This window comes from Trichoderma citrinoviride (genome assembly GCF_003025115.1).
Source record: "Trichoderma citrinoviride strain TUCIM 6016 unplaced genomic scaffold BBK36scaffold_2, whole genome shotgun sequence".
NCBI classification, from domain to species: domain Eukaryota; kingdom Fungi; phylum Ascomycota; class Sordariomycetes; order Hypocreales; family Hypocreaceae; genus Trichoderma; species Trichoderma citrinoviride.
In genome coordinates, this window is record NW_020194710.1 from 626,876 (window position 1) to 640,736 (window position 13,861).

Consider the following 13,861-nt stretch of genomic DNA (forward strand, 5'->3'; position numbering starts at 1 on the left):
ACTGGATCCCGCCAGCTAGGGCCGACTGGAGCTGCGTAGTCGGGCTTGCCAACATTCGGAATAGGACATCAGCACTTAGACGCGGCGGAGTCCACCTGGGCTTTCTCCTCAAGTGCCAAAGGATCAACAGTCTGCGCTGACTCGAGTGACGCAGCGATGGGTGCTTCGCCCGTGTATGGAGTCTATGGCAGCTCTGTGAGGCACTGGGCACATGAATCAGACAGCGGCAATCCAACAGGATGTTGCTATGTATACATACTGCAACGGTCAGTCGTGTGATGTTTCATACTGCCGCAATCCTCTGGCTTCCTGGTTTGCCGCGGCCCTGTTTACGTCTGCAGCAGAGGCTTTTGTGTGCAGCATCGCCCATCCGCATGCTACGTGTCTCACCTCGACGAGCCAGGCTGGGAAAACGGGTCTGCCCGGAGAATATGACTTTGTGGCCTACCTATCCCGCTCCACTTCCTACGCAGGGAAACCCCATCACGATGAGACTGGAACTCACTCCTGATACCGAATACTAGCATGGCCTGACTTGAAGCTTAAGCCTAGCTCTCTCGGCTTGCTTCAACCACATGGGGGCCTTATTAGGGCTATGACTGAGCCAGTTGATGTCATCACACAACCAACGGCAAAAAGCTTATCAATCTCAATCTCATCTGAAGCTTCTGGTTGCCAAACATCATGCAGACGCCCCTTGAATGGGATAAACCGCGTTAGATGATGGGCCCAGACGCGTAAATAGGTATACTATATGCACGGGATTCTGGCACAGACAGCGGCAGAAACACGATGCTAAGAGCTTTTGGACACTGCTGGTACTCAGATGCGGGTGCGTACTAAAACAACAAAACGTCCTGCCGAGACGCCTGGTTGTATCGTATGCAAGGCGTCGGGTATGTCTCATCTTTTTTTTCCTCATGCTTTGGCATGATACATGATGCTAACGGTGGTCCCTTGCTGCTGGGCACGGGATCATGTGCATTGCCATCGCCACCCACTACTTCGTACGAGATACTGGATGCTGGAAGCTGTATCGTAGAGTACGGCGTATGCAGGGGATCACATACCGCCGTTGCTGTCTGGTGTCACAGGCTGCAAAGATTCCGCGGAAGGGGTGGAACCTCTTGGAATACGCCAGATTCAGTACTGACAAGTTCACCCGTCACGAAGAACGAGCACAAACGTCTAGGGGGCTCGCCTGGTAGGAAACTGATTTACAAAGCGCATGCATTAGGAATGCCACGAAACACATATGCTGAGCTAACATGAGAGCTGGGATGAGAACTCTGGGGCTATGATACGTCTGGCCTGCGTATGGAAAACAAGACAGGAAACAGTAGCGAGGAGCAGCCAGAGAAAAAAACCATGTGTTCGTTGGGATCTTCAAAGCTCGCGCATCACCTCTTCGACGGCTTTGGCTGCCAGCCGCCTCCTCTGCGCCTCGCCCATGCCCTCGCCCATTTCCCTCGCCGCCTGAAGCTTCCTCATCATCTTTTCCACCTTGGCGACATCCTCGTCGTCGAGCTCGCGATCATCCTGCGCCTCGCCATCTTTGTCAGCAGCAGCAACAGCAGCAGCAGCAGCCGAGCCAGCGCTGACGTCTGACACCTTGGACTGGTCTGCCTCGTCTCGCTTTGCGGAAGCGGAGTCGTTCTTCTCAGTCTCGTCGAGACGGCCTGTGTCCCATATCGCCATACGCAGCCCTTCAAAGTCGGAACGATCCATGCCAAAGTCCAGGCTCTCGGGGTCGAAATCCGCTCCGTCGTCATCATCGGACCGCGTCTCGCCAAAATCGGAGAGCGGGCCGTCGTTGAGCTGCTCCCAGTCGTTTGATTCAAGGGCTTCCATGACACGGGATATGCCCGTCTTTTCTGTTGTAAGGGCCTGCAGTCAGCGTTTATGTCGCGGCGGTGATGCCGTATCCACCAGTGCCACCAGTTGAAAAGATGCTTCAGGAAGCCAACATACCTCCATACTCGTTCTTCTCCTTTTGCCCACTCTTCAGCTGCACAAACTCCATCCCAAACTCAGAGCACAGCTCATCCCACTCATCGGCCTCGCCTTCACCAATGCCGACCGCCAGCCGAACACCATCCCAGTCCCAGCCACCGAGGCCTTTCTGAAGGACACTGCCCACGTGTCGAATGAGGCTCGGGAGATCGTTATCCGCAGTCAAAGCTGCGGGACTTGCAGTCGGTATGGCGAAGACGAGGACAAGGCCGCCCAGGACGGCGAGGACCTCGCGGGCCTCGTCGGAGAGGAAGGATGAGGCCCACTCTGACGGGGAGGCGATAATGTCCAGCCAGATGGGGACGGAGGCGGTGTAGTAGGAGGTCTTGAGGTCGAGGTCGTGCGTTGTGCCGGCTAGGGATGTTGATGCTGGCTCTGGTGATGAGCCGGTGAGATCTGGTTGGCGATGTCAGTTGTGGGACTTGCACGATGTGTTATGACTGAGGGTGAGAAGACGAGTTTGAATTGACGTAGATGTGAGTATGATGTATGAATGATGGCCACGACCCATAAGAGTAGCACATATAGAGATGAGTTGCAGCCCATCTCACCATATAGTTCAAGTGAAAAGACCATGTGCCACCAACGACATCCTCCTCCAGTTCACGCACCTCGCCACAAAAGACGCATCTCAACGTTTTGCACATTACACAAGCGACATCAGCCACATACCTTTAATAACTCGACTCAGATGATGCTCCGAGCCCTCAAGGCTAACAGCCAGTATCCTCCTCGGATTGGAAACGTCCATTATCAATGAAAGACGCGAGTTGCGTATATGTGTCTTTTTTTCTTTTCCCTTCAAACCCCCCTTCTCATTTTCAACGTGGCAGTTGCAGGGCAAGCTTCCAGCAAACAAAACTTTTTTTGCAGCTTTCTATCCGGTGCGGGCCGGGGGGAGGGCGTGTGATGGACTGAGCTACTGATTGAAGCAACTTCTTGTTTTACTGAAAAGTTCTGTAGATGATGAGTTTTTCGTGTTGCTGTAGAGGACGAGTGTTGAGGTGTGATGTGTGTTATGCGAAGAGGTAGAGATGAAGATGTAATGAGTTTTGAGAGTTTGGATGGGGTGGAAAGTCGGTGCTTAGTGATGGGCTGGTCAGCCACGTCCGGCTGATTGGCAGGGCGGGGGGCAAACAGACAATTGGTTGGAGGGGCAGAAGGCTGTCTGTGGGGGATGCGAGGTCGCGATTGTATGTAAGTGACATCCAAGCACTTTGTAATACATGATGGAAGTGCTGGTAAGCACGAGAACCAATTGCTATAAACCAATCATAATATAAATTGGATGAGCATACGAGTAGACGCTTAGGTATGTATATATATAATCATATCATGACCGGAACAAGATCAGCTAACATGCTAAAGATTGTACATGAGGAACAGCTCGGCAAACGCTTCACTTGAACATCAAATGCTACCCTATAACTCCAAAACTCCTTTACCAAAGCAAGACTTTCCATGTGTTGAGTGAAGAAAAAAAAGTGATTGCGGTATCCAATGTATAGCGCATCTAGAGGACCATCATGTTGTTCGCCGCGAGCTACACACGCAAGTGCCTTCACCGTCTTCCAAACTTGAAGCGCCGGGGCTGGCTGTTGCCGCTGTCGCCTCCCCACCCAAACGATCGGTTGACGACGCCCATGGCCTCGACGCCGGCCTGCACCATGCCGGCAAAGCCACCGGCCTGGTCAGCAGGCTGGTCGGCCCTCTCCACGTCGCCCTGGTCGAGATGCCCTTGCCTGCGTTCCAGGACGGCTTTCTGGATGGCTCTCGCCCACATCTGGTACCATTGGGCCTCGCTCATGGAAGCATAGCGACGCTCCACGCAGCCCGTGCCGTCCGCCTCGTCACGGCTCATGGCCCATTCGGCATACACCGTCTCCCAGCGCTTGGTGCGGAAGAACAGATACGGCCAGGCGACGAGGAACAGGAGCGTCAGCATAAACATGACCTCGATCCACTTGGTCAAGCGCATCTGATTTACACGGCAGGCATTGTAAATCTCCACGCGCGAGTTCCGCACCGGGAAAGTGATGCTCGTGTGTCCGCGATAGTTGGTGTCGTGGACTAGGCGCTCCAACTGCTTCTTCAGATAGTCCCAGTCCCAGCCGGTGACGCGGCGCTCGAGCACCAGGTTCTTGAGGCCGGCACGGCTCGCACAGAAGCGGTGGCACCACTCCTCGACGGAGGGCTCGCCGTTCTCGAGAATGCCGCCGCTGCCGCCGAAGCCCGGTGCGCGAGTGGGGAAGACGGTGCCGCGACGGACCTTTTCCAGGTTGCCAACGCCGTGCAGCTGTCGCCAGGCGCCGTTTGCAGGGTCCCGGATGTTGACGTAGAGCAGGTGTGTGAGCTCAATCTCAATGTCAAAGTCCACCACGGTGACCTGCTCCGTCTTGTCATCCGACCTGCGGCGAGTCTCCGTGTGAGTGCCGCGGATCTGCGCAAAGGGCCTGGGCGGCAGCTGAGCGAGCTGGACGAGGTTGTCGTAGAGGAACTTGGGGTCAGAGTCGAGGCGGGGATCCAGGTAATAGACGGTGTCTGAGCGAGCATCACGCTTGAAGGGCTCGATGGTCAGGCCGCCGGCTCCGGGGCCCGTGGTGGGGGCCAGAGGGTCGATGAAGGGCACAGCATCGTTCTCGTGCTCGTCATACAGCGGAGGCAGATCGTCGGCGGCAAGCTCGGTAGGGTCGTCGTCAAAGTACGTCTGGCGATGGTTGCCCAGCGTTGCTGCGGAAAAGGTGGCCGACGTTGGGTTGAGAGAGATGGAGCCTGCAGCCTCGGCCAAGGGCGATGCAGGGCCGGCAGCCGGAGACGGAGGAGGGAGAAAGTCTGGCTTTCCCATGATGATGATGATGATGATGGAGTATAGGCACGGGAATGAAACAGAAAGATGAAAAGAAGAGCAGAGGATCAGGTATGATGAGAGGCGAAGAACACGAGGAGGATGAAGAATGAAAAAAAGATGGTGTTGAGGGGGGTTTTAGGCTAGGAATCGATAAGGGAAAAAGAAGCTTAAAACCGGTGAGAGAGGCAGGTACGTAAGCTTCAGGTGCAGCGGTGGCTCCTGGCCTGTTCTTTCTTTCCCAGCCGAGTCTCTTCTTCTGTTCTGTCTTTCAACTCTCGATCCTTCACCCGAATAGACCAAGATATTGTTCTCTTTGGACTCTATTCCAATCCCTCCAACTCTTCACACGAACCCAGCAGAGGCAAAGACGTGGCTTCACCCCGGCTTTATCTGTCCGCTAGGCGGCTCGCTGGGCAGACAGGCGTAGGTGCCCTATGGAGATGGATGCAGGACTGCGTCGAAAGCTGCGTCTCTTTGTTGCTAACGACAACAACAAGCTGCGGCTGAATGGCACCATGTATTACACTAGAAGCTCGTCTCGCTGGCTTACGTCGCCGCCGGTGATTCTTCAGCACCGCCTCCACTTGCTCGTGGCATGATGCCCGAAGCGGAAACGCCCGACTCGACGCCGTCGTGGCTCCGCGGCATTTCACAGGCTTCCAGATGAAACGAGGGCGAGACGAGGCGAGACCGCTTGAAGCATTGCATCAACGTGTTCCTTTTCCAAGGTATTTGTTGAGTACGGACTATAGCGCTGCTCGACGCCGTGGGCTGCCTCTTGGATAGACGGCATACATACAACAAACGACCAGACAATAGGAGCATAGTCACAACACCGCTGGGCTGATACCACTGGGCCGATACTGGCGAATTGTCTCTCCAGAGTAGCTCAACAATTCCTTCAATGGACAAACACGAAAGAATTGATCAATTATTGACTCTTCGTTAAGACTTCTCGCCAGCTCACCTCCGCTGACCTTTTGACCATGAGACGGCTTCGCCTTCTGCCTTGAGTTACCCCACCACCATTGTCACCTACCCATGCCCTTCTGAATCTGCCACCATTGTCCAGGTGACTTTACGACCAACAACACATCAAGACATAATACTTTTCGTACAAATGTCTTACTTCCAAGTAGCCGCTCTCTGCCCACGGGATTATGTTAGTTGGAGCAGCGACTGGCTAGCCAATGGCACAACAGCGTTTATACCGAAGAGGCGCGATGCCACATGTTCTGCTTCTCGCTTGGCGGAGAATTTGCCGCGCGCCAGGTGGGCATGTTCCACAGCCTCATGATGGAGGCTGAGTGATGCAGGTCGAAGCAAGAGGATGTACTGCCTATATTCACTTGCCTATCCATCAACTCATCCAAACAGATACTCCGAAATTATCGATCCATTATCTACCAAATGAACATCGTAACCGTCTGGACTACTTGAACTATGGCGAGTATGGATCCTCTTACCATATCCTCTGGTGTCTTCCGCATCCTCACGGGCGCCCTCGACTCCAGCAAGTCTCTACATGATACCGTTCAGTCTTTTCGAAACCATGAGCGGACAATACGCGAGCTCCGCTCTGAGCTTGAGTCGCTTATACAGGTCCTCGAGTCTCTCAGAGGCGTAGTCACATCCGATGAGGGCCCAGTGGTGTCGATGCTCAAGAACCCAGTACTCCGCTGCCACCAAATCTGTCAAGATTTCAAGGCCGTCATTCTGAAATGCACCAGGCATTCCTCCGGTGGCTCGCGTACAAGCTTCCGCGACTGGACCCGGATCAGATACATGGGCGGCGATGTCAGAGACTTCAAGGATATGCTGGCTGGCTACAAAGCCACCATTGCGGTAGCTCTCGGGAGCCTCAACATGTTCGTCCCGGTCCCTCGCTACAAGCATAATCTCTTCACATGTCGGACTTCTTCTTATGTTCTTTACAACTAACACTGGTTTTACAAAAGGCAAACTGCGCAGGTCACTCGCGAAGCAATGGATCAGCACAACGAGATGATCCAGGAAACAACAGCCGATCTCGAAGCGCATCTGCGTGACATTGACCAAAAGCTTGCCGGCATTGCGAGCCTCCTCCGACAGGAACAGGACCCCGACGCTACTGCTGCTGCTGCTGCCGATGAAAGCAGCAGCACAGCGCAGATGGAAGAGGAGAGACGGAGAAGCGTCCAGCAATGCCTCGCCATATGCGAGAGCGCGATAGCCCACCTGCAAAGCCTGCAAAACGATCTTCCACCGCAGCAGCAGCAGCAGCAGCGCGATCAGGCAGAAGAGGAATTTTGTGCCAACAAGACCGCCCTGGCTCTCAGTGATGCCAGGGGCAGAATACTTGTCACGATGACCGAGCTGCAGAAACAGCTCGCAGCAGCAACCCCAGTAAAGCCGCCGCCGCGCAACACCGAGGTCATCTCACTCCTACCACAGCAGCAGCAGCAGCAGCAGCAGCAACAGCTGGAAGAAGATCGAACCCAACTACTCAAGGAACTCGTCACAGCCAGACAGTGCCTCCAAGTCTGCAACCTGGCCGCCGCCGCACAGGCATCCCGGCGAGGACTGCACGTCTTTGACGACGTCTCCGCCCAAGAGGATAGCCAGCAAGTCATCGTCACGACCGCCGGTGACTTGATCAATGCCAAGAACGTCAGAGCCGGAAACTCCTCGACCCAATGGCTAGGCTCCATGACGGACGCCTCGCTGCAGCAGCTCTGCGCCGCCCGCACCGCTTCGTTTTCGTACTCGCCCTCGCCTGCAAATGAAAACGGTTCTTCGTCTGGTGGGAGCAAGTACGGGCTTGGATATAAGTTACAAGAAAGGGATACTCTAGGCATCAAGAGTATGAATGTCGGCAGTAGTTTGCAAAATAGGTAGAGGGGAGACTGCCAGAAAAAAAAAAGGGGGTGGTGGGGCGGGTTTGGTTTGTTATATGGGGGCCTTGCTTGACCGTGCCTGCTACAGAGGGAAACAACTGGACAGAAATTGCAACAGCCTCAATTGGGGGGGATTGACAAACTGACGCAGAGTCTGGCGTGCAAGATGCAATCTGGTCTCCTGTTCCTCTCTTCCCTTGCAATCTGCAGCTGATTCAAATTCCTACTCCGATATTCGACCATCGGATACGTCACTCAAATCTTGACGACAATCTACGATTTGAACCGCTACTGATGCACAAGTAAATGAAAGCTTTCAATAATACTTCTATGTACTATCCAAGCATAAAGATAAATACTAGTCATGCTCATACATCATGTTTGGTGTGTCTGTCCTCTCGACACCTAATGTACTTCGTTGTGTTCTATAGGCTGCCTTCTCATCCCCCCTTTTTTGATACTTTTGCCGTACCAATAACACTATTAGTTGGTCTCGTAATTCTTTTCATCGGCGCCTCTGTCTCCTCCTGTGCGCGTCTTTGTCTCTAACTCTGAGCTTCTCGTTCCTCACGTCCCGAATCCCATTTCTTCATGGCAGCCAGGAGTAAGGTATCCATGTCGCCACTAGTCTGACACATGCTCCTGAATGTTCCGTCCTTTCGGTTGATCAGCTCCCATGGGTGGTCAAACTCGACCACCTCTCCCTTGTCTAGCACGAGGACCTTGTCGTAGTCCACGATAGTCTGAAGACGATGTGCAATTGTGATGACGGTTCCAGTGAGTTCCCGGATGGTCTTCTGAATTTTTGAATCCGTGTTGTAATCGATGGATGCTGTAGCCTCGTCCATGACCAGGACGGTTGGCTTCTTCAGCATCGCTCGTGCCAAGCACAGAAGCTGTCGCTGACCCTGGGACAGGTTGGAGCCGGATTCGGATACGGGAGAGGACAAGTCCAGGAAGATGTTCTTGTTTGTGGCGACTGATGGGGTACGAGTGCCAGAGGAGGCTGCTGAGCTCTCCCCTTCGGCAGTGACCTGAACGGTAGGCGTGGTGGGGCGGACCGCCTCGTCCTCTCCAATAAGTTGCACGCGCCTCAGAGCCTCAAACACTTGCTCGTCCGTATACTGATCGAACGGATCAAGGTTCGTTCGAATGGTGCCCATGAAGAGTGTGGGATCCTGGGGAACAATGGTGATGTTTTCTCGGAGATCCTGGAGACCAATCTTGCTGATATCAATGCCGTCGATGATGATGCTTCCCGAATCGGCTTCCAGGGCACGGAAAATGGCCAGTGTCAACGAACTTTTGCCTGCGCCAGTCCGTCCCACGATTCCAACCTTTTCCTTGGGGTTGATCTTGAGAGAGATTCCTTTGAGGACCGGATCCAGCTCAGCACGGTAACGAGCAGTGTAGTTAACAAACTCGACACCACCCTCAGCGGGCCAGTTCTCCGGGGGCCGGCTATCCTCAATGATTGCTGGGGCTTCTTGTTCGACATCTAGATATTCCTTGACCCGTTCCATGGCGTTCATGTTTTGCTCGTTCATGCCGTATTGGCGAACGAGCCACAGAACGTTCTCCGTAAAGTTCAACGCATAGCTCAAGGAGATACCTGCTGCACCGGCATCAATCTTACCCAGGTTCTTGATGATGAAGACGCCTGCGAAGAAAGACACCAGGTTGCCGAGTAAATCAGCCCGAAACGCGAGCCATCTGTTACAGGCCCAAAGATAGATGAAAGGCCGGCTCTGCAAGTTGATTTTGGTCAGATTGTCGCGAATGAAGCGTCTTTCGTCACCGTACGCTCTGATCGTCGTCATGCCGCTGAGAGTCTCGCTGAATTGCTGAAAGAGCGGGCTGCGCTGGACTGACTCCAGGCGCTTCAGGGCGCGAGACGCGCGTAGATAGAAAGCCGCAACAATGTAGAAGAGAATAGCAATGAAGACGGCAGCAATGAGGAAACGGGGAGTGATGATCGCAATGAGCACAACCGTCACCATGAGAGAGAGACCGCAAGTCATCATACCAATGGCCGTGGGCGCGATTTCCTGATCCACAGCCTCAAGGTCCTTGCTGAAGCGGTTCATGAGCCGACCGTGAGGGGTCACGTCGAAGAACTTGAACTTGGCTCGCGTCACAGAGTTGATGAATCGGTCGTGGATGCTCTTGGATGCAGTCAAAGACCCAAAGAAGATCCATACGTCCCGGACCAGGGCGGCTATGGCGCCAAGAGCCCCAATGATGGCAAGTCCACCGAGGTAGTAGGCGACATTGACCTGTGGCACTGCAGTCGGACGAGCCTGGAGGAAATCCTGCGGAACGTCTAGGATGTCCGGAGCTGGCTTAACAAAGGATTGCACATCATTGCCCAGAGTGGCGACGGAGGCCCAAGATCCTTTGAGGAAAGATGCGGCGCCGTAGACGTGAGAAAAGGTGCTGTAAGAGACGTTGGCCGTCTCTTCTTCGATATATTGATTGGCCCACTCTCGCACCCAAACGTTGGTGGCGACGGTCGAGAGTTGTTGTATGCCAAACACAAACAAGGCGACAAGCCAGAACCACCAGGGCCCCATCGAAGACAGGTAGGCCTTCAAAACCGACCATTTTACGGCTCCCGTGGCCACTGTCTCTTCTGAAGAGATCTTGGACGATTCCACTTTCTTGTCCTGCTTGGCGCCGTTCGCAGCGCCGGAGGCGTCGCCGTTGCCGTTGAGCATGGTCTCTTCATCGCCGACACTTGAGGGTACGCGTGATGGCATACGAGAAGCTTCATGGGAGACGGGTCGAGAACGCTGGATTTCCTCACCAAGCTTGCCCGAGGCGATGACCTCCTGCGAGGGCCCCTGGGCAGTGACCCTGCCGTTTTCAAGCAAGACAACGTAATCGGACGAAGGGACACAGAGCTGCACATTGTGCGTAACGAGGATGCAGGTGCGGCCTTTCATCAAGGGACCGTTAATACAGTTGGTGAAGATCCACTGGGCGGTATGCGAGTCAACGGCGCTGAGGCAGTCGTCCAGGAGGATATGAGCCGAATTCGAGTAGAGGGCGCGGGCCAGGGAAATGCGCTGCTTCTGGCCACCAGAGAGACTTATACCCTTTTCGCCGACTAACGTTTCGTCTCCGTTGTCAAGAATCTCGAAATCGCGCTGGAGAGCGCAAGCGATGATGACATCGTTGTATCTCTGTTCATCATAGGGCGCAGCAAAGATGATGTTCTCCTTGATATTAGCGTTGAATAGCCATGCAGCTTGGGCGACGTATGCAATGGTATCGGCGAGTCCTGTCTCGGGATCGGGGCGAACGTCTTCACGGCTGCGACCGCCAGGGCAGAACACCTTGCCTTCCACGAGCGTCATCTCGCCAAGAAGCCCCATGAGCATGGATGTCTTGCCGGAACCAGTTGGGCCAGCGATGATGTTGAGCTTGCCGATCTTGAAGTCAATGTCGAGATCAAGAAGCCGGAATGCCTTGGAGCCATCTTCAGCCACGGTTTCCTTGCCACCCCAGATCAGGGTGGCATCCCTGAAGCCGATGCGTTTCTTGCCGGTTTCGTCCACATTGTCTAGTCCAAGCTGCTCGTACTTCTCCGTCTCCTCCTCCATGAGGTATTCTTCCACTCGATCAATGGAGACCTTAGCTTCCTGGACGTGAGCAAACATATCACCAATGAGATCGAGCGGGACGCGGAGAAGCATAAAGAGCGAAATGGCCGTGAACGCAACCGAGGGATACAGGGGTTTCTTCTCAATCAGGGTATAGACTAGGAAAGAGAAGAAGGTGATGAGCACGGGGACCGAGTTCCAGATGGCGACCGCGAGAGCCCACAGGAGGAATCGAGAGCGCAGAGCTTTGAGCTCGGCTTGGCGCTTCTCATCGACAATCTTGCCGAAGCGGCGCTCCCAGGCGAAGAATTTGATGATGCGAATATTCTGGAGGAGCTCACTCGTCACATTGATGCGCTTGTCAGTAGCAGCCATAATGTTCTTGGAAGTCTGGTTGAAGCCGCGAGCCAGCATGTAGTTGACGGGCAAGAGGAAGGCCATGACGACGATGCCCGGAATGGCGCTCAAACCCATGAGCTGCCACAGCAGGAAGATGGAAACTGTTAGCTGCGTCGGGGCTGAAGCGACCAAGAAATGCAGGTAGGCGGTGATTTCGGCAATCTTGAAGCTGTCGACGGACATGAGGTTGATGATAGTTCCCAGATTGGCCTGCTCATCAGCTCCAATCTTTTCCTCGCTCGCCTTGGAGACCGCATTGGCAGCTTCGGCATCGCCCGAGGCGACGGCATTCTTCTGCTTCTTACCACCAAACCCAAGAGCGTGCTTGAGTCTGCCGACGAAGCCTTTGCCGCCAGATTCGGCATCTTGCTCATTGTTCGATTTGGCCTTCTCGCTGAGTAAAACCTTGTCCTTGCCGGCGGCAGCTTTACGGCGCAGTGCCTTGGCGTAGATATCTCCGACCATGATAGCACGGACATTGATACAGATCTTGCGGCCAATCCAAAGAGCCATACCATCGCAGTACGAACGGATGGTGTCAAGAACGGGAAGAGCAATTACGAAGAGCCAGAGGACGCTGACGGGCGCAAACTCGGGATGCTCCACATACTGCAGGATGGCCTTGAGGAGCAAGGTGGGAGCAAAGGTGAAGACGCCGGCGATGGCCGCGAGCAAACACTGCATGAACAGTTGCCTGCGGAAATACTTGAGCAAGTGCCACGAGAGGGCAGTCGTCTTCTTCGCAAGTCTGTAGTTGGCAATAACGGCGGCAGCCTTGTCCTTGGGCAGGAGGTTCCAAACGTCCTCCAATTCCAGGGGCCTCCTCCAACCTTGCCAGACGATGGCATCGACCCAGGAGAAGCTGGCAATCGAGAAGAGACTGGCGAGGGGTTCGCGGGAAGGTTCAATTCCATCTTCCCACTCCAACACAACCGTCTTGTTGCCCTTTCTAGTGCAAGCAGCAATGGCGAATAGCAGAGTGTTGAGGGCAAAATCCGCGGAAATAAGACTCTGGGAAAGCTTGGAGTAAGGGTGGATGATGGCGGAACGGAAGAGGAAGACGGTGAGGACCCAATTGCAGCCGTAGATGGTGGCGGTGTGGTTCCAGATGCGAGGGATCCGCCACTTGGAGGTGCCCAGGGCGACTCGCAGTGTGGCCAGGATCAAGGTGTACAACCATGTCGTCAGGCCGGCAATGGCCACCAGACGGGTGTCAGGGCCAAAAGCACCAGTGACGAGAGCATAGGCGTTGATGGCGACCAGCCCAGCGAGGGCAAGCTCCTCGACAAACTGCGAGAGGCGCTGACCGGTAGGAGTGTCGGCCTGCACGATGGAGCCCCTGGAAGTCACCTTGGCCAGAGCCAAGCGGCCGCCGTTGATCTCGAGGTCGTCGGAGTCGTCATCGCTGTCTTCAGGTTGTTCGTACGACGGGATGTCGGTGTGATTGGGCACGTTATCGTCGGCCGAGATGGAGCTATAACCCTTGCTCTTGCCACTGCGAAGACGGCCAATGTTGGATAAAGCCAGATGCAAGAAAGAAATGCCAATTACTATTAATGGGAAGAGGACGGCGAGGTAGCTATTTCGAGGAGTGACCATTAGCCGGATTGTTCGTGGCAGTAGAGCGGAGCGCGCAGCAGCAATGACGCGAGTCGAGGGCCAAGGGCAAAAAAAACCTACTTTTTCTGGAAGCACGAGGTGAAGTCATCGACTCGCCAGACCGGCCATGAGCACTGAGCGAAGCCCATGATGGCTGGTCCCGGCTAGAGCGGCAAAAGCTGCCCAGCAAGCAGGTAGAGGAAAAGTCGTAGCGATACTGGTGAAGATGATCTGGATCAGCCCGAGGCTTGAAGCAGGAGGGCGGCGCCCTGGCGGTTCCCGGCGGCGTTGAAGCTGCGCAGAGACGGGCGGATTCGCGGGGCAGAGGCGCGGTGTAAGAGGATATGGAAAAGAAGATAATAGGGGACCCGGACGAGGACCAACAGTCTCGTCTCCGTTCCTGGCGCGTGAGCTTTCGTCGTTGCTCTCTAGACACTCATAGCGTCGACGACTGCACAGGCAGAAAGAAGGGACAATCAGCGAAGATCGAGGGCCGAGCAGGAGAGGATGGAAGAGAAAAG

The 13,861-nt window shown here is 54.6% G+C and overlaps 4 protein-coding genes across 4 annotated transcripts; 1 reads left to right on the forward strand and 3 right to left on the reverse strand.

The window, feature by feature from the left end:
* Window positions 1-1,386: 1,386 nt before the first annotated feature.
* Window positions 1,387-2,764, reverse strand: BBK36DRAFT_1187106 (hypothetical protein; the record flags this gene model as incomplete). Its single annotated transcript, XM_024896522.1, has 3 exons — window positions 1,387-1,874; window positions 1,972-2,409; window positions 2,686-2,764. The coding sequence occupies 3 exons, from the start codon at window positions 2,762-2,764 to the stop codon at window positions 1,387-1,389; spliced, it is 1,005 nt and encodes a 334-aa protein (XP_024752759.1).
* A 671-nt stretch (window positions 2,765-3,435) lies between these two features.
* BBK36DRAFT_63553 (hypothetical protein) lies at window positions 3,436-5,686 on the reverse strand (the record flags this gene model as incomplete). The annotated part of the gene is made up of 3 exons (XM_024898404.1): window positions 3,436-3,452; window positions 3,628-4,720; window positions 5,657-5,686. The coding sequence occupies 3 exons, from the start codon at window positions 5,684-5,686 to the stop codon at window positions 3,436-3,438; spliced, it is 1,140 nt and encodes a 379-aa protein (XP_024752760.1).
* Window positions 5,687-6,313: 627 nt separating this feature from the next.
* Window positions 6,314-7,738, forward strand: BBK36DRAFT_1110945 (hypothetical protein; the record flags this gene model as incomplete). Its single annotated transcript, XM_024889645.1, has 2 exons — window positions 6,314-6,729; window positions 6,820-7,738. The coding sequence occupies 2 exons, from the start codon at window positions 6,314-6,316 to the stop codon at window positions 7,736-7,738; spliced, it is 1,335 nt and encodes a 444-aa protein (XP_024752761.1).
* Window positions 7,739-8,282: 544 nt separating this feature from the next.
* On the reverse strand, window positions 8,283-13,489 carry BBK36DRAFT_1187111 (hypothetical protein; the record flags this gene model as incomplete). Its single annotated transcript, XM_024896523.1, has 3 exons — window positions 8,283-10,037; window positions 10,119-13,320; window positions 13,476-13,489. The coding sequence occupies 3 exons, from the start codon at window positions 13,487-13,489 to the stop codon at window positions 8,283-8,285; spliced, it is 4,971 nt and encodes a 1,656-aa protein (XP_024752762.1).
* Window positions 13,490-13,861: the final 372 nt, after the last annotated feature.